Raw genomic sequence first — 22,429 nt, 5'->3', positions numbered from 1 at the left:
TTTACTTCACCTTCTGAAGCAGGGGAAGCAGGAGGAACACCCCTTTTTTTTAAACCAATCAAGCTCTTTTAATTAAGTTATTCTAAAACAACTGTATACAGATCATTTTATGTCTAATTCTGCTTTTATGTGTAGCTAACTTAGGAAGTCTGCTTAAGACTGGAAACAGGGAGAAACAGCTAGCCTGGCTCTGTCCAAAGGTAACAAAAATCTGCATACCAGCACTTCTAAAGTTCACTAATTAACATGTTAAATCTTGTTTTCTTTATTCTGTACAAAAAACGGAATGCAAAAAACCGTGAGGTTGCCAGACTCCAGTTTCCAGGAAGATACTGCACCCTGGTACATTGAATGCTACTGCCGGCCACCAGGTCGAACTTAAGTGACGTCAGGAAGAGTCACCGGCGCGACAATCCTATGCCAGCAGACAGAGAAATCAGAAGAGACAGTTTGGTTCTCCAAATAGCCTGAAAAATTGCAATAGTGTGCGTACACCTGAGTAAGTTTAAAACCTAGCTAAATCTAGCTTAGCTAAATCAACGCAAGCTTATGGACACCTTTACGAGTCGGGAGGATTCCTAATGTGGAAAAGTTCTGGAGCGCTGGAGGCGGCCGTTGACCAACTGACAAACTTTCTTGACTGACTGACTAAACTGCACTACGTTCACGTTGTTATTCCTCACACCGTGAGTACTGAATTATATCAAAAGGTGTTTTAGATTAACTATTTTTGTTTGCTGTATTTTGAACTGAGCTCTGATGAACTGTGTGTTTTTGTGCAAACTCTAAGTGAGCTCTTGCTGGACACTTTTGTTTGGTTTGTGATTAAGGAAATGAATTGAATCAAAATGTTTGTTATCCAAAGACAACGATAATGGAAAGCTTTTCGAATTCCGAACTACGTCCTGCTTGGCTTATTCTTTGTTGTTAAAACATTTTATTAATGAAAAGTTCTGTATGGGCATTCTTATCAACGTCTTGCACTGAATATTTATGTGTCATTTTCGAGGTTGTGACATACATCCTTTGTGACACAATGACGTTTGTCAAGTTAAACCCTGGCTGGTGCACAAGAAAATAGATAGAAAAAGTTTGGGCAGGAGAAACTGCCACAATACAGTATGTGTCTTTGATTGTGTGTGAGTGTATTAGCTGTCTCTGCTGAGTGTTGTGAACAGTGCATGTGTTACTTGGCTTTGGAGGAGGCCTGTTGAACAAGGTTGTGTTTTTTCTTCTCAGGCTCCAGTGGGTTGAACAAAGACTCCACCAGCACCACCCTAAACACACACGCACATACACATAAAGCAGAGAGGTTTGAATTCAGCAATACACAAAAAACATTCTGTACTGGAACTTGGAAAGCCACACTGCTGTTTAATTTTTTTAATATAATATTTCAGCGCAGTAAGCACTGCAAACAAAATTGAATTCACCTCCATTGTGCTAAGTATCTGCCAGTTATCTAAATAAAACCAAAGCTATCTGGATAACTAGATTCTACTAGGTGGAAAATATGTTTTTTTTGTACTTTGGGTGCACAGACCCTTTAAAACTTTCACCTTTATGTCAAGAGGGGATTCTTAATAATCACAAATTGCATACATGCACGTGTACATGGACACAGACACATACCTAAACATAGCTTCTTTGTTGAAAGGGTTAGTTATGGGCACCTGGATTACTTTCAGCTGGTAGCATGGAGACTTGCACTTGACAGTGTTCTAAGGAGAGACAGTAGGAAGCAGACACTCTGTCATCTAGTTATCATCGGCCAACACCTGTAGCCAACCACTGTCTTTTGTGTTAAACACAGCATGCTAGTGAGTAGCGATTCAGTCAGACGGTTAGCAAGCTATCAACAAATCAGTAAGTGAGGCAGTAAGTGTATAAGTGTAGCGAGACAGTCAGTCCACTCCTTTACTTAATTATACTCACTGTGGGTGTGATGTGACTAACGTGGGTCTTCAGATTGAAGGCGAGAGTGGTACCGTACAGGCCAAAAGGAGAGCTGGAGATGAGCAGAAGGACTGCCTCCATGGGCTGCATGAAGGAGCAGTTGAACTGGACGGTCAGTTCAGTGCTCGCCCTGTGAAAGTCACCACAGCCATCAGCACATTATCTGATAGTTCAGCCTCTGTTCTACAGGAACCAGAATGCACTCCACAGTGCTTTTACAACTCAGTTAATTTGTTGTACAACCTCCCATTTTCAGGATATGATAGTAATGCATCAGCAGAATTTTAATACTATGTTTGTGCATAATGGCATTGTCCTTAAAGACAACATTCTGAGAGTAAAGCTAGGGATTCAAAATGGAATATGGGCTATTTTTATAGAGACCTCACTTGAGAGCAAAACTGGTACATTTTAATTAGATAAAGTCTCAAGGCAAAACTAAATTTACAACCATTTGGACTCTGAGCTGAATAAGTTGAAGAGGGTTTTTTCTTTTCTTTGCAGGGCACAAGTCTGCCCAAAAAAGTTATTTTGGAAGTACAGATGCAAAGGCAGCACTTCTTCACTAACGATACCAGTTTTAGTAAAGTATTTATTGTTGATGCACACTACAAAGGCATGCACCAATGTTTCATAATAACAATTTTATTGCATAAGACTTCCCCCCCCTAATATTATTTATGCTTTAACCTGGAAAAATAAACCTGTAAACACTTCATTATATATGTGTCCTGAGCAGATAATTTTAGTGCATTGCATAAAAATTTAGTTCTTAGATTAAAATGGAATGAATGCAAATTAGTCACCCAAAGCAAGGCGATTTGAGTCTGAATCCTGATCCAGTTATGTGCATAATGTAATACTAGATAGCTTGCTCAAGTATAAAATCATCCTCGTAAGATTTCTTCGACCTTCTGTCGCTGAGTGTTGGCAGGTTTGGTTCCATCATCACCATAAAAAGATGTAGCATACTGTACATACACATTAATATGGCAGTAAAGTATAGTCTGTAATTACTTTACTTTATGAAGGTTTTAAGACTTTAAGACAAACTGCAAGAGATCTAAAAGTCTCTTTAAAGACCATGACATGATTTGAAGACAATAGCACTCATGGGGACTAAATTAAGACCACATAAAGCAATATGCAATATAATATTATTGTCCAGCCCTAATGCACATAAATACAGACAGGGCTGTCAACACCACCCCAGAACCACCCCCAATACAAAATCAAGTCCATATGAGCCTGAGACTAAGTAGAGGGTCAGCAAAAACTGTTCTATTTCAAGACTAACCTTTAACCAGCACACAGTAATTTTAAGCCTGTTATTTCAGAGTTAAATATGATATGAATTTAAAAATCCCTGAAAGGTCCAGTGTGTAGGATTTAGTGGCATCTAGCAGTGAAATTGCAGTTTGCATCCATTTGAATACCGCTCCCATCATCCTCCTGTTCCAAGCGTGTAGGAGAAAGTACGATGGCTGTGAAAACTCGCAAAAAAAAACCGCAAACGTCCCTATCTAGAGCCAGTGTCAATGGTTTGTCCATTCTGGGCTACTGTACAAACATGGCGGTGCAACATGGTGGCCTCCGTGGAAGGGGACCCGCTCCCTCTGTAGGTGATTATACACTAATTAAAACATACTTATAAATATTATATTCCATTTCTGCCAACAGCTGCTCCTAAATGCTACACACTGTACCTTTAAAATAATCCACACATTTTAAACATTATGGGTTAGGAAATCATTGGTGTTGTAGTGTATTCTTAAGTACTGTAGTGGGCAGTACATTTAATTTTATTTTTATAATGTCGCAAAGTCTGCCTAATTGGTTGGACCTTAAGTAGCCTTGCCTAGACTGAGGCACAGGGGAAAAATGCTATCAAACTAACTAAACACTTAAAGCTGGGGTATGCGATTCTAATCCAATACACGTTTTTTGTCAAATTCAGCGAATATCTCCTCACGGTCTGCTAACTGTCCATTCTGTGTGTGCTGAAAAAAAAATCCGGTCTTTATACACAGCCCTGTCTCTGTAAATGGGAAATAAACAAAGTGGCTAGGACCGAGCCACATAACACTATTCCAGCCATGATTTGCGTGTCAGGTAACTTTAAATGACTTGCCCATGGACATTCAGCTTACTTTCTAGTTTGCGAAGATATGCTGTTGTTGTGATGTTAGCTATAGCAGCAGGAGAGTTGTGAGTATCGCTGTCTGGAGCTAGTTTGCTGGCTGGGAAACTGTCTCGTCTTCTCTGGCTGTTAGCTTCCCAGCAGCAACTGTAGCAACAGTTTGCTGACCCACAACCTAACTAAGCTATCCCACAACCTAGCTAATGTTAGTTATATCACTTGCTGTGTCGTTACTCTATATCATGGTATTTGCATGGTATCGCACACCCCACCTTTAAGACTGACTTTAGCTGTGGGCTACATTTTGAGTCACACTTTTTTAGCCTATATTTATTTACATTTTGACATATTTGCATCATGGAAAGTTATTTTTTTGTATTGAGATATTTATATCCCCGGAAAGTGGAAGTTACGCTGAATAAGTGAGTTATGACTCTGAGAAGGAGGATGATTTTTGACGCAAATGCACCAGGTGCTAAACTTTAGTTAACGTGTATTTACAGAATCCTATGTGATGTAAGATACTGTACAAACAAAACCTAGTTTCTAGCAAGTTTTGTACGAATTTGCACCGTATGTTTGCATGTTTAATAAAAGTGTATAGTGATTTTAATTTTCTAGGTAAAAAACATACTTTGGAGGAATGGTGACAGTGGATCCACCAGGGAGGGAGAAGAGATGAGCATCCTCTCCTAAAAGGAAGGCCTGGTATTTGACAGGCTTAGAGGATGGGCTTTTCAGACGAACCTGGAGCACACACACAAATATACACAGAAACACATAGAAATAATACAAACAGAAAAAGGTTTTATGCATGCAAACACAGGCGAGCAAAACCACAAACACACAGACAAATGCCGCTGCCAGAAAACAATACAACAATGAAATCCATCTTCCTTAGCACACACAAACTGACATCTATTTTTTTGTTAGGCTTGTAATACGGCTTAACCTGACAATGTGGCTCATTACCCAAATGTATATTTGTCTGTGTTTGTAATCATGTTAGTGTGTGTGTGGCTGTGTCTATAATCCTATTAATGTATGTGTGTGGTTATAATCCTGTTAATGTGTGTCTGTGTGATCCCAGTTGCAGTATTTGTATGTATCTGTGTTTGTGTCATTATCTGTCCAGGAGGTTATTATCCAAGCCAGTTTCAGTCTCACAGTGCTCATAAATTTGATTTACAAGGCATGCAATAAAGTTTTATTAAGGTGTCTTTGTCAGTGTTGTGTGTGTGTGTGTGTGTGTGTGTGTGTGTGCGTGCGTGTGTGTGCGTTACCTGTTTGCTGTAAGTGCTGTGCAGGCCTCCTGAGAGAGTAATGGTGTGCAGTGGCAGGTACTGAGGCAGCCTCTCATACAGGTGAACACACAGCATTAACATCTGCACTGGATTGGGGTCCGACAAGTCTGTTGGCTGAACACACCACACACACACTCAGATACAGGGACATACAGGTCCATAGTCACAACAGGAAGTCAGAAATCTTGGTTAACAAACTAAGCCTAACAAACTAAGCCAGGTTGAAGCTGTTTCATAAAGCTGACTCAAAGCCAATGGGATCGGACTAATTCAAGTCTGGTTTAAGAACTGCATGTTCATAACTTCGAAACACAGAACTGTGATATCAAGCACAGGTCACATCAATTTACAGTGATGCGGCACATATTAAACATAATGTGAAGAATACAATATTAAAGCAAAAACTGACAAAACCACTGCCATAAAGCAAAGCAAAGCAAGAGAACTTTTGGCAACATGTTGAACCTAGACTTTGACACAAGCAAAGATGAACTCAACTCTTTTAGCTCAGTTTGTTGCAGCGCTCTGCTGTAATCATGTCATCCTGGGTTCCAGTGCAGTGAGAGTAATGTAATTTTTTTTTCTATCATGTTTATCAAGTACTGATGGATAATGTACAAGACGTGTAAGATGCAACATGACATTAAACAATGTTTACAAATGGCTTTAGATTGGTTGTCTGTCCACCTTTCCTTTTCAATTAAAGTATATCTAAGTGTCTGTTTCACTTCTTATATTTTAACATTCTTATGTTACTTTTTTACATTTTATCCCATTGCTTTTGTAAGCACACATGTGGGCTGACATAATGTGTAGATACTTGGGATTGACAAAGGAAGGAACCTTATAGAAAACACTCTGTTTGGCTGATTGACTGTAACACTGGTTGAGCTTGAGGTGGAGCTAAACCTGAAAACTAACCTGACCAGGACCAGGCTAGTCTGGAGGAATACGTTTCCATGCTAACTTAGGTCTGACTCCTTTTTTCTGAAAATAATCCTGTTACTGAAGTAAGCCTGGTTGAACTGGTAATCTTGCTGTACAAAACACCCCTCTGGTCCCATATGGTATTTACCTGTACGTCAAGGTTGAGACAAAGTGCCGTTAAGGCCTGGGCCACTATGATGTTGTTGTGAAGGATCTGCTCCAGGCTGCTAGTTGTGGTGTACATCCTTCGGAAGTGGCTGCAGATCTAATTCGAAACATAGCGGGAAGTGGGATTTAAAAACTATGACAAGGTTTATCTGTAACTCCACATGTTTCGTTTGGATGGTCTCTCTACTTTCTCTGCCACTTGGTTGCCTGTTATCCATTGCTCTATTGCAATACGCTCTGTAAATTTGATTTTTCAATCACATTTTGGCTTGCAAAAATTTGGGTTTTGATGTTTTTGGAATTTTGGTCATACTCTTACAGGCAAAACGCCACAACAAAAATCCAGATTGAGTTGCACTCTCTCTCTCTCTCACACACACACACACACACAAAATTGCATTTAGCATGATAAGAGGCTCCCCTAATCTTGTTCAGGATTAATTGCGTCCTCATCACAGTGCCACTTACAGACATTAACCGCCATCCCTCATTGACTCAACCACACTGAAGAGGGTCTGCACAAAATTAGCAGACACACTCACAGACACATGTACACACACTGACCAGGTAAGGGCAGTAAGCAGCAAGCACAGCAGCTAGCACCAGTCCATCTGTCAAGTCCAGGTCAAAATTCACTATCCAGCGTGCTGATGGGACACTACCTGCAAACCATAACCATGCAGAAATGACCTATCAATCAATAATACATATTAAGGCATCAAAAGGTACTGAAAGAAAATCCATCCTCAAGCCTTACAGTAGGATTTTAAATTGTGTTCCACGTGTTAAAGAAATGCTTTCACAAGGTCTAACTAAATTCAGAAAGTATGAAATGCACAAAATATTAAAACATTAAATGAAAAAAAAAAGTTGAAAAAGTTTGAAAAGTTACAGAAACACCACTTGAAAATGGAATAACTGTCACAGAGGTGGCTGAAAAGTTTAAAAAGTTTAAAACGGGCTCAACAGAATATCCACAAATTGTAGTTGTTTTGATCACAAATGCTGCTAAATAATTTAACATGACAAGGGGAATAGCCTCAGAAATTATGACAAATACAGAAAAACTGTTCTTACAAAAGTATATACTGTAGACTCTTAACATCACACAGTAATTTAATGACATGCTGTAGAGCTCTGGCACCTAAAGAAGGAAAAAACGTATTTGATAGACTACACAATATTTATTTTACATTTAAAGGAACAGGACTCCAACTTCACTGCCAATTTGCTGATGATATATTAGTGATAGGCTGGATCAGCAACAATGAGATGGGGGACCTGTCACAACGGCGCAAAGACGACAACCTCTCCAATCAGCAGAGCAACTACACACCCTTGAGAATCTATGGGACACTTGTGGACACTTCAGGTACCTGGGAGTCCACATAACCGAGAATCTGACATGGTCCACACACAGACATCTAGGCGAGGCAATGCCTTTACCACCTTGGACAGAGTCTCCCTGGGGGTTCTAAAGACCTTCTACTCTGGTGCTGTGAAAAGCAACAGGTACTGAGGCAGCCTCTCATACAGGTGAACACATAGCCTTATCATCCGCACAAGATTGGGGTCTGACAAGTCTGTTGGCTGGCATCGCCAACTGGTCTAGGGAATGCTCTGCTCAGGGCTGTAGAGCCCTACACCCTGATAAAGTTTTTTTTGGAAATAGCAAGTGAGGTGTAGCATACGAAATTTTGCAAACCATATTTTTCATGAGCTGCTTGATCCAAATTCTGAAGGACCTGATTCAAAACTATTAAGATGATTACTTTAAATTATTGATATGATATGAATGAAGGTTTAATTGGAGAATGTGACTCCTGACATTAATGTGACACAATCAGCTGATCATTTTACCAAAGAAGACGTAGCACTACAACTACAAAAACACTCAGTCCACTCGCGATTGTCAAGTGCTGTTCCAGAGTGTGGTTTCTGCCCATTAATCATTAATTGCACGCTAGCATTTTTTTAGCACCCTGCATTTCACTGCATGGGACAAATAAACCCTTTGAACTTTCAATCTTAAAAAAAGTTCTACGTGTGTGTACATGTTGTGTGTCCTACCTGTACCCCACACAGTCTTCCTCATGCTCTGGTAGTGCATGTTGAGCCATGAGAGCAAATGGAGCTCCCACGATGAATAGATGTTACTGGCCACTGGCTGTAAGCTGACAGGAAGGATTCCGTCTATGTCTTCGTGGTTCAGAGTTGTGTTCAAACTGCTCTCTGGCACGCGACACAACACCAGCACCTGGGCATGTGCAGAGGAATAGTTAATACTAAGAAGAGATTGACACTTTTCAGCACTACTCTACATTTGCTCAGGCTTCCATTAAGCTGTTAGGAGTTAAAAACCTTTCTCAAGTCAAAGCTCTTTCATTCAACCTTTGATTCACCCTTTATTTGACTGTCAATAAGTATCAATTACTTCTGACAACCACTGCCTGGAAGGGACAGAAAGACATACATAGAAAAAAGCTGAAGTATAAAAAGTACAAGGGATTGAAGGAGGTCAATTGCAGCTCCATTCTATTAATTGCACAGATGTGTGAAATTAAGATGTAAATGTATTTTAAAGAAAACTCAGCTATGGTCCACTTCAGCAAGATCACAGTGTGACTTAAAATATACATATAATACTGTGGATAAGGACAGGGAAAAACAGACAGAGGGAGCCAGAAAGAGGTTTTCACCTTGTATATTTGCAGCAGTACGTCAGTCCAGGAACGTTTGCTCAGAGACTCATAGTCAACACTGCTGTAGTCCAGACCATATTCTTCCACATTTGACTGAGAGAAACAGACACACACACACACACACACATATATATATATATATATATATATATATGGCACAATAAACTCTAAATATGTTGTGTGTGAGTGAAAGAGAGGGACCATGAATGAGACCAGGATGGGTTTTTCCATTGTTAACAAAGAGGCATCATTAAAGCAACTATTTTTGAGTAAATTGATTTAGAGGACATGCAATTTGATTTAAATGGTGTAGGTCTAGGACCAGATTGTTGTGTGTACATGTGTATCTGTACCTGCAGGGAGCACCAGTGTTTGAACTCCAGCATGTCTAGCAAGTACTCTGGTCTGATGTGACAAAGGCAGCCTCCCTGCACCCTGAAAACAGAATTACAATGAACAGAAAGAAAAGGTTTCCAAAATGTAATTACAACCCTTTTCAGACATAGAAAATGTTACATTGCTGGCTTCATCTATCTGGTAAAGTAATGGCATTTTGCCATTCAGACGATATAGTAGGTGCTTGTTACATAAATGTTCCTTACGGCTTTATTCAAACATTTATTCAAACAAAGAGCCACCATACTTGGATGATATTTGACCCCCAAATTTGCAACATGCAAGCTGCAATTAGCCATATGAAATCATGAGCATGCAGAAGCCCTGTAGGACATGCAAATGTATCTGCAATTTGCAATCATTTCTGAGCAAGAGGGAGCAATGTCAAGCTTAAGAACAGCGGAGTGTTAAAAAGTTATGATATCAAGGAAGCAGACATGTTCTCAGGTCACCAACAGGCTGCATCAGCGATGATGAACATATTTTGCCGTTAAAGCCTTAAGTTAAGAAAATGAATGACCATTGTGAGTGTGAGGGATGCTTGCCACTTCTTCTCACAGTGAATCCACTAATACATTTTCTCAATAATTTTATCATTTATCAGAGAGCAAATTCTGCTGCCTGTTTCCAACAGTAAACAGTGAATTAGGGCTGAAACGAGTCCTCGAGTAACTCGATTACTAAAAATCTTAGATTCAAATTATTTAATCCATATAACTATATACAGCGCACTGTGTTTTGCACGGATGATTATTACTGCACAATGTGCTTATGCTGTGTGTGATCAAAAACGGTTCAGAGAGTCTTAGGTGTGATTTGACAGCGCGGATTACAAAGAGGAGGAAGAGAGAGAAAATAGCGAGGGGCGCAGAGAAGAGACAGGGCAGAGAAAGCGACAGAAAGCGTCCACGAAAACTCTGTACAGTGTGTCTGTTGTAAAACTGAACTAGCCTACCACAACAGCACGACGTCTATGCTTCAGCATCTTAGCAGAAAGCATAACGTTACAGTCTATGCATCCAGTCCACAGAGCGGACCTGACACGAGGTATATGAAGGCTAGTAGGTATATGAAACGTGTAGTTCTGAAACGTAAGTATATATACCTTTTTTAAAGCAAAAGGTGTTTGTTTTTGCATTTCAGAACATGTTTTCTTTAAAACCCAGAACGTATTTGGCACTTAAATGCACTAAATGGGTTTAGTTTTGACAGATAATACTACTATATCCAATTTAAGCAACACAAATGTAGATTTTTCTAAATAGGAAACCAATTAGTTGTTTATTTTAAGAGACCTGTCTTATTTTCTCTTTTGCATATTTACTATTGCTCTTTAATAAAGCAAAAGTATTTCTTATCCGATTACTCGATTAATCGATGGAATAATTGATAGAATACCCGATTACTAAAATAATCAATAGCTGCAGCCCTACATAGAATGACATGACATTAAGTTGGGACTCTGAATACTGTATGTAAAGTGTTTTACTGAATATTTACAATTTCATCCATGCAGTTGGCATGAATGAAAACTGAAAATATAGGGAGGGAGTGCTGGTCTGATTATTAATGTAGTTGTACGACTTCCTTTTTCCACCCTACCTTCTACTTTCATTCAATTCATACCTTTGCCATGTGCCATGTTGGTAGCTTTACAGAAAAGTTACTAGCTCCGACCGTGTGAGATTGCTGTTGTGACTTTTACATAAACGTGACTCAGGTACTTATTCAAACACAAGACCAACATGTAAAATTGCCATCCCATATACATAACAAAATGCATGTCTGAAAGGGGCCTTAGTCAGGAGTCAAACAATATCAGCAGCATTATAGCATTGTATCTATGTGTATAAGGCCTACCTGAGAAAAGCAAGCATAGCTTCATGCTGTTGTAGCAGCTGATTGGTGTGCTGGTCAATATCATCGGAAAATGTCTGACAGCGAGGTATACCAGGAATGTTTTTTCCAGTCAGGTGATGAAGCATGTCTACTACAGACCTAGACACAACAATACAAACAACACTAGACAGTTATGTCCCTTGCATCTGGAGCCAGATCAGTGCCCTAACTGATATGATATGCCCCAAGCTTCAGTTCAACAATCATGAACTATTTTCCTTGACCCATTTTAATTCACTACATAATCAATGGTGAATACAAACCTGAGTAGACTGCCCACTGCCATTTAAAAAACAGACACACATTATTTGAATGAGAGCCTCTGCTTATTCTTGAGGTTACCATATAAAAGCAGCAGTCAGCAGGCAGAACCTGCTTTCAAGGTGCACACTTTCAATCCCTTTCAATTAACTAGTTTCATCATGGTTGGTGACTAGATTTAAACATCCAATTCTATGTTATGTTTTCATGACATTAGCTAAGTCAGCCTTCACTACTTTGCAGCATAAGGATGACTCATTTGAGAACTACAAAAACATTTTTATCTTTCTGCTCAAAGGGTGTGTACTGAAAAAACATCACTCATATACACACCTGGAGTCTTTATTTTGACTGACTCGATAAGTCCGTCCACTGGAATGACTCCTTTGAATTTTTGACTCAACTCTGGAGGAAGAGAGGAGGCATACATTATACTAGAGGAAGTCCCTGAAAGTGGAAGTCCTCTAACATAAATAAGTCTCCAAATATGACTTTTGAGCTAAACTATCGGGAAATCTATTGGGTATACCTTCTGAGCGTGTGTGGTACAGAGATAGGATGTGGTCCACTCGGCCACCCAAAGAGGCTAAACCACCTCTCCACAGCCAATAATACATTCTGGTAATACAGTCCTTCCTCTGAGTTGGCAGCAGGGAATTCTGGGACACCAATACGGGTTGGGGTGTCTCTGTTAGGAGAGATGTCTGTATCCCTGCTGGCCTGACCACTCACACTGTCACTGTCTGGAAAGGAATCTGAAGAGGACAGATACACACACAGAACTGTACAAAAAAACACACTCCTGCTGAGACAAAATCTAGAGATACACTTAAACAATTACAACCAGACACATAAACACATCATACACACATATGAAATAGTACTTTTCATTTTCTGACCTGAGGCTGAGTTCTTGCTTGTTGAGCTGATGTGATCAAACAATGAGGAGGAGGAGGAAGTTGGCCCTGAGGCAGGACTTGGTGTGTGATAGCGCTGAAGGATCGCCTCAACAGCTGTGGCCCCTAAATGACATTCACACATAAACCAATCAAATGCTAAGAGAAAAATATTGAGTAAATAATCATAGCTGCAGCATGATTATTAAAATAAAAACTCTTCGGTTAAAAACGAATCACACAGGTGTCACATCTTGTATTCAAAATGGCAAATTTCGCTGAAAGATGACAAGTTTGCAGCTATAAAATAATGTTGACACAGTTTGAATTCCCATCCACCAATAACCAGTTTTTCAAAACTTTCATGAGGTCTGGACCTTCAGTCTACCCATGCTCCATATAAGTACATTGTGTCATGGATATGTGTTTGTGTATGTTATACAGTACCAGTCTTGAGAACTATCTGTTGCTCAGAGCGGTGCAGGGCCATGAAGGGCCAGACTGTCAACAGACAGTTGTCAGTGATAGCACACAACTTAACCTTAAACCTGGAGGGAGAGGAAGGCAGAGTCAAAGAGAAAAACAGAAAAAAAGTCAAGTTGGTAGATTGAATCAACTTTAAATGTATGGGTTTAAAGGATAATGCTGTTGATATTCTCCATTTTTGTTATTGTCAACAAATCCCACGAAAAGACCAAAACTAACAATGCGTTAGTCCGTCTCTCAGTACTTTCTGACTTGCCTACCCTGTGGGTTACTGGTTCTTACTGTAGACGTAAATCTTAAAACAGCTCACAAATATATAGCTTCATTTTATTTGTTTTTTTTTTAAAAGGCTCACTATTTTCCTAAAACAGCTGGTTGCTATAGTTTTTATCAAATGTTCAAACAGACCAAATTTGTTGAGAAATATTTTGGATTAATCCACATTTGGTGCTATTGTGAGTATTTCTGTCAGCAGGACGGGGTTTGGCTCTACACATGGGATTTGTTGACAAGAAGAAAAAATATAGGATATCACCAGATGTATCCTTTAAATAAATGTTGTACTTGTGAAGGTGCAACTACACAACTTTTAGTTCAGGTCAAATGCCTAGTGCCTAAGCCAAGGGAGAAAGCTTGTTACAGCAAATCTTCTGTGGAGCTGAGCAATACAGGTATTAAGGGAGGGTGGAAGAAGAGCAATAGAAAAATACAAGGCAGTAAAATGGACACATGAGAGAGCAATTTTACCTTTTTTGAGGATGGTTTGTGAGCAGAATGAAGGAAGAGAGTAGGAAAAAAGACAAAGAGACAATAAAAAGTGAATAACCAGTTACCTGTTATGGAGGTGGTCAGTGAAGGTGATAGTTGTGCAGAGGGACAGAGGGATGGTGGAGCAGAAGGACACACTGCAGATAAGAGAGGTCACACTGGCATCCTGGTTCTGGTTGCAGATAGAGTGGGAAAGTGGGATAATTTCACAGATCATGACGGTATTTCTGTTGAAGTACCAGTCAGGAAAATCAGTTACACTTATTAATCATATTAATCCAGTTTGTGTCATCTGATCACCAGGTGGATTCAGTGACAGATCTGGATACCCAAAATTAGGTTTTGCTCATGCTGCTACAAGATCTTCAAAAACTGATCAGTCTCATGGTGCGACTGGAATTTATATAGACATGATGGTGTCTGGACAGCGTGTGAATATACTGTAAATGACAGAATGAAATAGCGAGAGAGTGTGGGAAAAAGTAATGTACAGATTAATACAGCCATGATAGAGGCCTAACAATTTTTTTAGGCTTAGTATGGACGTACATTAATACAGTCTTAAAAAATACGGTCTACAATAGGGTTGGGCTAATGAATATTGCCATCGTCAGTGGTCAGCCATCGACCACTGAGCCCTCTACCATCGTAACATCGTGATTTAACACCCCCCAAATGGCGAGTAAAATCTTGTTATTGAAAAGTGCAATAAAAGCTTTGCGAGTAAAAAGCTAATAAGAGTAGTTTATCGCTATGACTAGTATTTAAAATATTTTTATAATCATATGATCTGCTTAATGAGGTAACTTAAGCATTGTGTTAACCGTTCCTGCTGCAGCTTTCAGACCGTGGTCGGGAAGCACAGGGAAGACTTTGTTTTCCTCCAGGGCTAAAGTTGATGCTAACCTCGGGGCTAACCACCTTCACTTTTACCCAGCATCTGGGAAGAGCAAGACACGAGAACATCTTGGGTATTGAGGAGCTACAGCAGTTTATTCATGGGCAAAATGTAATCTACACTGTACATTTACTGCCATCAGACAACTTCACTGCTAACCTTTCCCTCTGCTCCGATCGCCAACACCTGTCTGCTCTGAGTGCAGTCACCGTCACTCTCTCTCTCTCGCTCACCCACACACTCACTATGCACTGCCCTGTTCCTTAAAGGAGCCACACTACTCTTATAACAAATAGGGAGGAAAAGTAAAGAAAGACCAGGTGAGTAGGTGAGGATGGGCTGTGAATGGGCTCAAATCCCCCCATCCATCCCAATGTTTCACTGTGGACATCGTCATATGCTAATTTGGTAGACATCACCCAACCCAACTAGGGAATATCACCTGAGAAATGCACAAATGTAGCCAGATATGGTAACTACAGACAGCAACTTTGTGAGTGAAATTCAAACCAGTTACATCTAGAGTAGTATGTAAATTTGGCTGCTCATCCACATGTTAGAATACATTCAAAGGATGAATTGCATTCATTAATTTTAGTTGTAGAGGTGCGACTTTTACACCACTAGATAATATCTTTTTGATGGGGCGGAAACATCTCTGATACCATAAATCGCGATTAAAACAAATACAGTGCAAATTATTGAACAAATTATTGACAGCATCTAGACCACATGACACAAAACTCTGCACTAAGGCAAAGAAAACAAGAACAACATCTGTTTTTGGTCAGATGGTCCTCCATGAGTACAGGACTGTACCTGATCCTGGTTTTGGGCAGGGATGTTGTTACCCTCTGGAAAGACGACCGAAACAGGCTGTATCTTTGTCCCATCCTCCAGTTCCACCTCATCCACTTCAGCCGATACCATGGTTCCACTGCAAGACAGACAGTGGATATGTAAAAGAAGAACATCTCAGATAGATGCAACATCCAAATTCGATTTGAATATGAGATATGGTAGGTGATAATATCAACATGTGACATAATCAAGAGCTCCAGAAAAGTTACTAAATGGACTTTGAGGTTTGTTTATCAAAACTCAAGTTTTTAGCCAACATAGATGAGAAGTCCTTACACTGCTCTGAAAAAATAGAAATTTTTGAACATTTACAATTCCATGACACAAAGCAAATTCCATCTGCTGAAGAAGATCATGTGCTGTGATCGAAAGCTATAGTACAGCTACTAATAGAGATTGGGATTGTTAGATCAACTGCTGTCTCTAAGGTCAAGAATACACTTTGAAACTCATCCAAAGTAGATGTTTAAATAGATAAATATATATACATGTGGAAAAAGTGTCCTTATTATTATTATTGACCAGGAAATATAACTGTATTTATATTTCTCTGTACTTCAATAACTTATTTCTGGTCCTAGTCAGCACTCAGGCAGCAGAGTTCTGAATGAATTGTAACTGATTTATGGCTTTTTTGCAATAATTGAGCCTGCTAGATGTCTGTGTTGCTCGGAGAAAGAAAAATCAGCACTTTGTTTTTCAGATGATAAAAAGCAGATTCGGTGACATACCCCACATGAGCCTTAAAGTTTAATTCTGAGTCATAGATGACACTGAGGTTTCTTGCTTGTTTTATCCTAGTTGAGTTGTAAAATGTAAAATGACAATCCAGGCACCAATATCTAAAATACATCTAAAAAGAGCATCAACTGGCCCTGTGTCATCAGGAGTCACAGCCACATAAAGCTGTGTGTCATCAGCATAGCTAGAGGAAAAAAATGTGTCTCCTAATGTAACATATATAGATTGAAAAAGGAGTGGACCTGAAATCAATCCTTGAGGAACCCCTCAAGTTATTTCCCAGTGTTTTGAGAAATGATCATCTATTGAGAAAAAGAACTCTCTGCCAGAATGATAGGGGGCAAAAACCAGTTACAAACAGTTCCAGACAGGCCGATGTGTTCCCTCAATCTATTTAATAGAATTTGGTGATCAACTGTATCAAAAGCAGCACTCAGATCAAGTTGTACATGCAAAACTTAAAGTTTATTGGCATCTAGATTCATCCTATTATCATCAACTTAACTACTATGGCTGCCTCTGTACAATGATAAGCCTGAAAACCAGACTGAAACATTTCTAGTTCATTGTTTCAGTTAAGAAAATGATTTCATTACATGGAGACCAGTTTCTTGAAAATGTAAGAAGTAAGAATGGCAGATGAAAGTGGAGATGAAAATGTATGATAAACACTAGACAACTGTAGTTTACATTGCTTAGTGTAACTAGTTGAAAAGTGGTAACAGATAATGCTTGGTTTGATAGTACAGCAATCCTTCTAAATCAAATGATCAAATTACAGTATTATTAACAGTGAAAGCTAGAAATTATTTACATGGAACAATTAGATGCAATGTGTCCAGCTGTATGGATACAAGTGTGTTCACACATACCACCTTCTGCACATTGCTTGTGGGTGCAAAGCAGTTATTTTCTTATTGTTTTATATGGATATTATACTGTGTAATCAGTGCCCTAAATATGTTTTTTTGAGGAGAATAAAGATCTTTATGCATGCTCTATGTTCGTCAGTTCAGTCAGGAGGATGTGAGTCAGAAAATGCTGCCAGAATTGTAATAGTGCAGCACTGGACTGTTGTCCACTGAAATCTGAATAACAATGTAAGCCACTGAGGAATGTGGATTAGCTTATTGGCTTACAATGTAAGCAAAATCCAACATTAGTGCATTACTGCCAGTTAATGAGTCCTGGCTTGAATGATACAAATCCCACTGAAATGAATAATGTGGTCAGTTTATGTGTGTGGCAGTGTTTCCTCTGCAGTCATTTAGCTCCAATGCCTCAACACAGCTGGTAAATTGCCACAAGCTAGAAAAATGTAAATAAAATAAAAATCCATCATTGTTATTGCTCAGCTTACCCAATAAGCTGACGACTACAACTGTGATCACAAAGCAGTTGTCCATGTGTCATGATCCAAATAATCAAAGTGAGACATTCATAAAATGTAACTGTTACTGGAACAGTTTTCAGCCTGGGGTGAATAGAAAACACTGTTTGTGTGTGTGTGTGTGTGTGTGTGTGTGTGTGTGTGTGTGTGTGTGTGTGTGTGTGTGTGTGTGTGTGTGTGTGTGTGTAAACCAACCTAGGATATCCTAAGGCCAGCAGGGTGAGTGTGGCAGTTGCATTGCTTTCCAGGGGTACTGGTGAAAGGAGGATTTGAGGGGGGTGGATAGTGATACAGGGGAGCTGGAGGGTAATAGTGATACACAGTTCTCGGTAGGGTTGATGTTCCTCCTCTCCTCCCATCCTCTCGTCTCCCAGGTAAAGAGGGAGGGACAGTTTGGTCACTCTTCCAGACCCTAGGAGAAACAAATTACAAATCACAGGTCAGTCAGTGCAGGCTAAAGGTGGTGAATTCAACTAAAAAGAGCCATCATCTGCTGCACCCAAGTGCGCTAGACAAGCCTGGCCAAAAAAATACAAAAAGTGCGTTTGGCACGCGCCTAGCGCACTGGGCAGGGCGCACTTGACAGCGATCTATGGCACACCACGGAGTTCATGAAAATAGAGCCCTATGGGTCATGCTTATTTTGCACTCACTACCTCCGTTGTAGAGATTTGGGGAACGAGGACTTGTGCAAATCGATATGTATCAGGGCAAGCTGTGCGAGCCTCCTATGTTCTGTGGGCAAAAATGTTATAATATGGTATTCCAAGAGGATAACATTTAAGGCTCTTTCAAGCCAGAAGGAAGTCGTATGTCTTAATGGCTAACTGGGTTTAAGGTGAAAAAGTAAAGTATTCTTCCTAAAACTATTGGACAAAACTGTTTCTGGTGGCTCTCAGCTTGACAAGATTAAGTATTGCCTTAAGAGGCCGGGTCCCAGCACGAAACATAATTCCTCGTTTATAGTCCATCACTAAAGATTATTAAGGCTCCATGATTTAAAGCTGCATGAGAACATTCTTTAACTGAGTATTATTTTAATTTAGATTTAGTTTATGTTTTACTTTATCTTAGTTCTGGCACATGTGAAATTATATTTTGAGGGATGTTACACTCTATTAAGCTATGACATATGTTGTGCATTATCAAGTTTTCCTCCAGACACGTGTATTTGTGTGTGTGTGGGAGAAAGGGGTCATGTGATATAAATTGCGATGGTGTGATCTGAGCGTGTGTAAGAGAAAAATTATGTTTACAATGACATGACTCTTTATGTGTGAGAGAGGGAAAGGCAGTGAAAGATACAGTAATCCATCATAATGTGTGTGTATGTGTGTTTCCAATCATTTCTCACCTGTTCTGATAGCCTCAGGGCTGATGCTGACCACCAAGCAGATGGACTGGCCTGGCCCCAGACTGCCTGATGATGGAGCCACCATACATATCTTCCCCTCTCTTCTGTCCTCTGTTGGTACCGCTATTGCACTGCAGTCAAACCACCAGTTTACATGCTCCCTGACCCCCCTACGCCAAAACACACTCTCTTCACACACTGCTTTCAGCTCAACTGTCTGCTGAGGGGGAGAGGAGCACGAGACAGAGTGGAACTAAAAGAACAGGCAGCAGAAGCACAGAAGATATGAAAAAAAGAAACAAGCAATCATTTATTTGTCAGAAAGTGGTGTCAGATATTCAGTAGGATGGTACATACTGCAAGATGACAAGTAGAAGTGAAAATGAAAACGAAAAGGGGGAAAAGAGGAGGAAGAGATCCAGTAAGAAAGTTGAGGGAAAGCTTGGAAAAGGGAGTAGAGTGAAAAAATGGAAATGGAGAGAGGCAAGAAAATGATGAAGCTGCAGATATACCCTTGTTGATACCGTAGTGTAAGCATCAAACTGTGGTGGCAAAGGTTCCACGTAGAACTGTAGGCTGGAAGGGAACATTTCCAGTGGGGCACTCAGCACTAAAACAGTTTTAAAATAGAAAGGCAAAGAAAACATTACATTTAGCTATGTGAACCTAGTACCATGTGAGAAATTTGTTATGTACACATAAAATGTAACAGTATTTTATCTGTGATTTTAGTTTCATTCCAGCAGAACATTTTTGGTAAATTGTATTTTAAAATATAGATATCACTCACTAACACACAATCACACAGACGCAACTCTTAACTTTAACATTAATGACCCCACCTGTAGCCTGTATACGCTGTGACGGTTGTGTCGCCATGGTGACAGACTGGGGATGAGGCTTGACGACATGCTTCCTGCTGCCAGCTGCCAGCGAAGAGGAGGTGGAAGAGGAGGACGGGGTGGGGAAAGGAGACAGAGAAGCAGTGGGCCATCTCACTCCGTTGACCATCAGTGGCAGGTTAAAGTCATAACTGGCTGCCTGTAGGAAGACATTTCCTTGACTGTCTTTAATGTAGCCCTTTTACAAACATACAAACGCAAGATCTGTAATCGACCATACGCTAAGCCCTGTCCCCCCTAGTTACCGTTACTACGCCTGTCAAGTTTTCGTACCGGTTGGGCATGGTTTCAACTCAATTTCAATTCTGGATGCAAAACAGCACATGCCAGTTATGCCAACTTGAATCAATATCTCTGTGCGGCACGTAAACAGTACCACACATATTTCACATGGCTTTTTATGGCTGAATCTAAAAAGAAAAGGTATTGTTTACTCCAGCAGCTCTACAACCTCCTACAGTCTGATTATCAGCTGTTAGAGATTCAAGGTCATAATTGCCGCCTCATATGCCACCTGCATTTAGTGGTGTTTCCCTGCCCTTGTCGCTACATAACGAGTGGCATGCCTGCACGACCAAAGCGCAGGCAATGATAAAGGTGAAAATTCTTAGCAAATTAATGTAGACAGACCTTTTCAGTCTACAGGGTGGTAGAAATGGGAAGGAAGTGGGGTGTTAAATGTCTGTTGGAGACAGGAGACACAACAAACAGATTTGATATCCTGAGTATAAACTCTTCTTAAAGTCATGATGTTACACACCCCAGTAAAGTAGGTGGCGGCATGCACCTTTCACGTCCTGAGTATAAACTCTTCTTAGTCAAAGTTAGTGCGCATGCCCCAGCCTGCATGCTGCCTGTTGCCGTAGCTCCGTCTCGTCTTACTTTTTCCAACTTTTAGCTTTCCTTTTTCTATATTTTTTGCTAGTACTTCTATTCCTGTGTGCACTGACGTAAAGGTGAGCTGCTGTAACAAAAGAGTTTCCCCTTGGGAATCAATAAAGTATTTCTGATTCTGATTCTGATTAAAGTCATGATGTTACACACCCCAGTACAGTAGGTGTTTGAAAAGGCAAAAAAAAAGACAGAACTCTACAAACTCTTATATATCGAGTATCACTCTTACTAGAGACCCAAGCACGCTACTTCAGCAAGAAGAAAAATCCAAAGCTTGACAGATCTGCTGTGTCTCGTACCGGTTTGCTAAGCTTTGATTGGATAATTGCTGTTCAGAGGAGGGGTTTCGAGAACAGTCAATCCACAGATGCTAAATGTGCATTTGTGCTTGGTCTACTCAATCTTACGATACTGTATCTACTGGGAGATGTTTGGTTAAAATCTCACCTGGGTGGGGGAGAAGATAAGGGAACAGTCCACAGTCTGGTAGCCCTGGACCTCGACAACTTTCACACCTGGCTCCTTCTCTGCTCGTAAAAATGCAAAGACGGTAATAATCTTAATAAATAATCATAATAATATGTCCTGTGTTGCATGAAAAAAACCTCTTTTCTTCTTATTACCCACCCATCACCATATATCAACTGTGTGATATGCTGCATTGTGTGAGTAAATACGTACTTGCTGAGGGATGAGGGAGCTGCAAAGAGAAGTCTGTGTATTCTGACAGATCGAAGGTGACCCGGGCTGCGGCTGACGAGCGATTTGTCAGAGCGAACAGTATTGCTCGCTGAGAACCAGCATGGACCCCGTAAAACTGGAAATGGGACTGAAAAAAGGGAGGGAGAAATTAACACCACAGTAAGAGAGAAACAGTAATCTCAAAGGTGGATATCTCAAAACCTGGAAAATTGCATGTATTATAAGGCCTGACACCCACTTTTTTTGTGTATCATCATGAATGAAATCAACAAATGTCATTCTAGTGTGTCGCCCAGACATTTAATTATCAAATGATTTGCCATTTCAGAATAAACAATAATACAAATATCATACAGAAAAAGGTGAAATTGGTACCTTTCATTGCGCTTTGAGAGAGAGTCAAACCGATAAAAAAACATTGGCTGAAAAGTCTTTATTCCTTTTATCTATTAAGTTTGAGTGAGATAACTCCAAACACCACTCTTGAAATTTCTGAGAGCAACTCCTGCCAAGGAGAAAATTTTCTGTTTTCAACGCCCGGAGTTGTACAAAAGCAGAACACTTTACACTTCAACATTGATAACATTTAATAATGTCATTAATACAAGACTACTGGAGGTATAAATGGGAGGTAAATTGGCATAATGATAATTGCAATGTATTATGTATGTATTTTTTATTTACAATCATGCACTGCCATGCAAACCTAAAAAATGCAACAGAAATTGCATGGAATTATAAGTATTGTTCAGTACTATGGACAGACTATTAATTGGAAAAGTGT

General features: G+C 39.9%; 1 protein-coding gene across 9 annotated transcripts in view; it reads right to left on the bottom strand.

Annotated features, from left to right (window-relative positions):
• LOC122872298 (cilia- and flagella-associated protein 47-like) overlaps positions 1-22,429 on the bottom strand; it is a 65,969-nt gene that overhangs the window by 30,143 nt on the left and 13,397 nt on the right. For 5 of the 9 annotated variants that reach the window (XM_044188330.1, XM_044188334.1, XM_044188337.1 and 2 more), the window contains 23 exons: positions 21,625-21,772; positions 21,391-21,470; positions 19,990-20,188; positions 19,660-19,757; positions 19,148-19,400; positions 17,989-18,205; positions 15,621-15,738; positions 13,969-14,075; positions 13,097-13,197; positions 12,653-12,775; positions 12,283-12,508; positions 12,087-12,158; positions 11,454-11,591; positions 9,551-9,632; positions 9,195-9,290; positions 8,566-8,752; positions 7,060-7,157; positions 6,476-6,592; positions 5,380-5,514; positions 4,731-4,843; positions 1,936-2,086; positions 1,633-1,721; positions 1,191-1,277 (listed from right to left, as the gene is read on the bottom strand). In XM_044188330.1, the coding sequence (XP_044044265.1) occupies positions 1,191-1,277; positions 1,633-1,721; positions 1,936-2,086; positions 4,731-4,843; positions 5,380-5,514; positions 6,476-6,592; positions 7,060-7,157; positions 8,566-8,752; positions 9,195-9,290; positions 9,551-9,632; positions 11,454-11,591; positions 12,087-12,158; positions 12,283-12,508; positions 12,653-12,775; positions 13,097-13,197; positions 13,969-14,075; positions 15,621-15,738; positions 17,989-18,205; positions 19,148-19,400; positions 19,660-19,757; positions 19,990-20,188; positions 21,391-21,470; positions 21,625-21,772 (3,035 nt within the window). The remainder of the gene's footprint in view (positions 1-1,190; positions 1,278-1,632; positions 1,722-1,935; positions 2,087-4,730; positions 4,844-5,379; positions 5,515-6,475; positions 6,593-7,059; positions 7,158-8,565; positions 8,753-9,194; positions 9,291-9,550; positions 9,633-11,453; positions 11,592-12,086; positions 12,159-12,282; positions 12,509-12,652; positions 12,776-13,096; positions 13,198-13,968; positions 14,076-15,620; positions 15,739-17,988; positions 18,206-19,147; positions 19,401-19,659; positions 19,758-19,989; positions 20,189-21,390; positions 21,471-21,624; positions 21,773-22,429) is intronic. The other 4 variants (XM_044188332.1, XM_044188335.1, XM_044188331.1 and 1 more) reach the window with 4 other exon arrangements.

This window comes from Siniperca chuatsi, linkage group LG24 (genome assembly GCF_020085105.1).
Source record: "Siniperca chuatsi isolate FFG_IHB_CAS linkage group LG24, ASM2008510v1, whole genome shotgun sequence".
Lineage (NCBI taxonomy): Eukaryota > Metazoa > Chordata > Actinopteri > Centrarchiformes > Sinipercidae > Siniperca > Siniperca chuatsi.
Note: the sequence above shows the minus strand (reverse complement) of the source record. Positions and strands in the feature narration are given on the sequence as shown.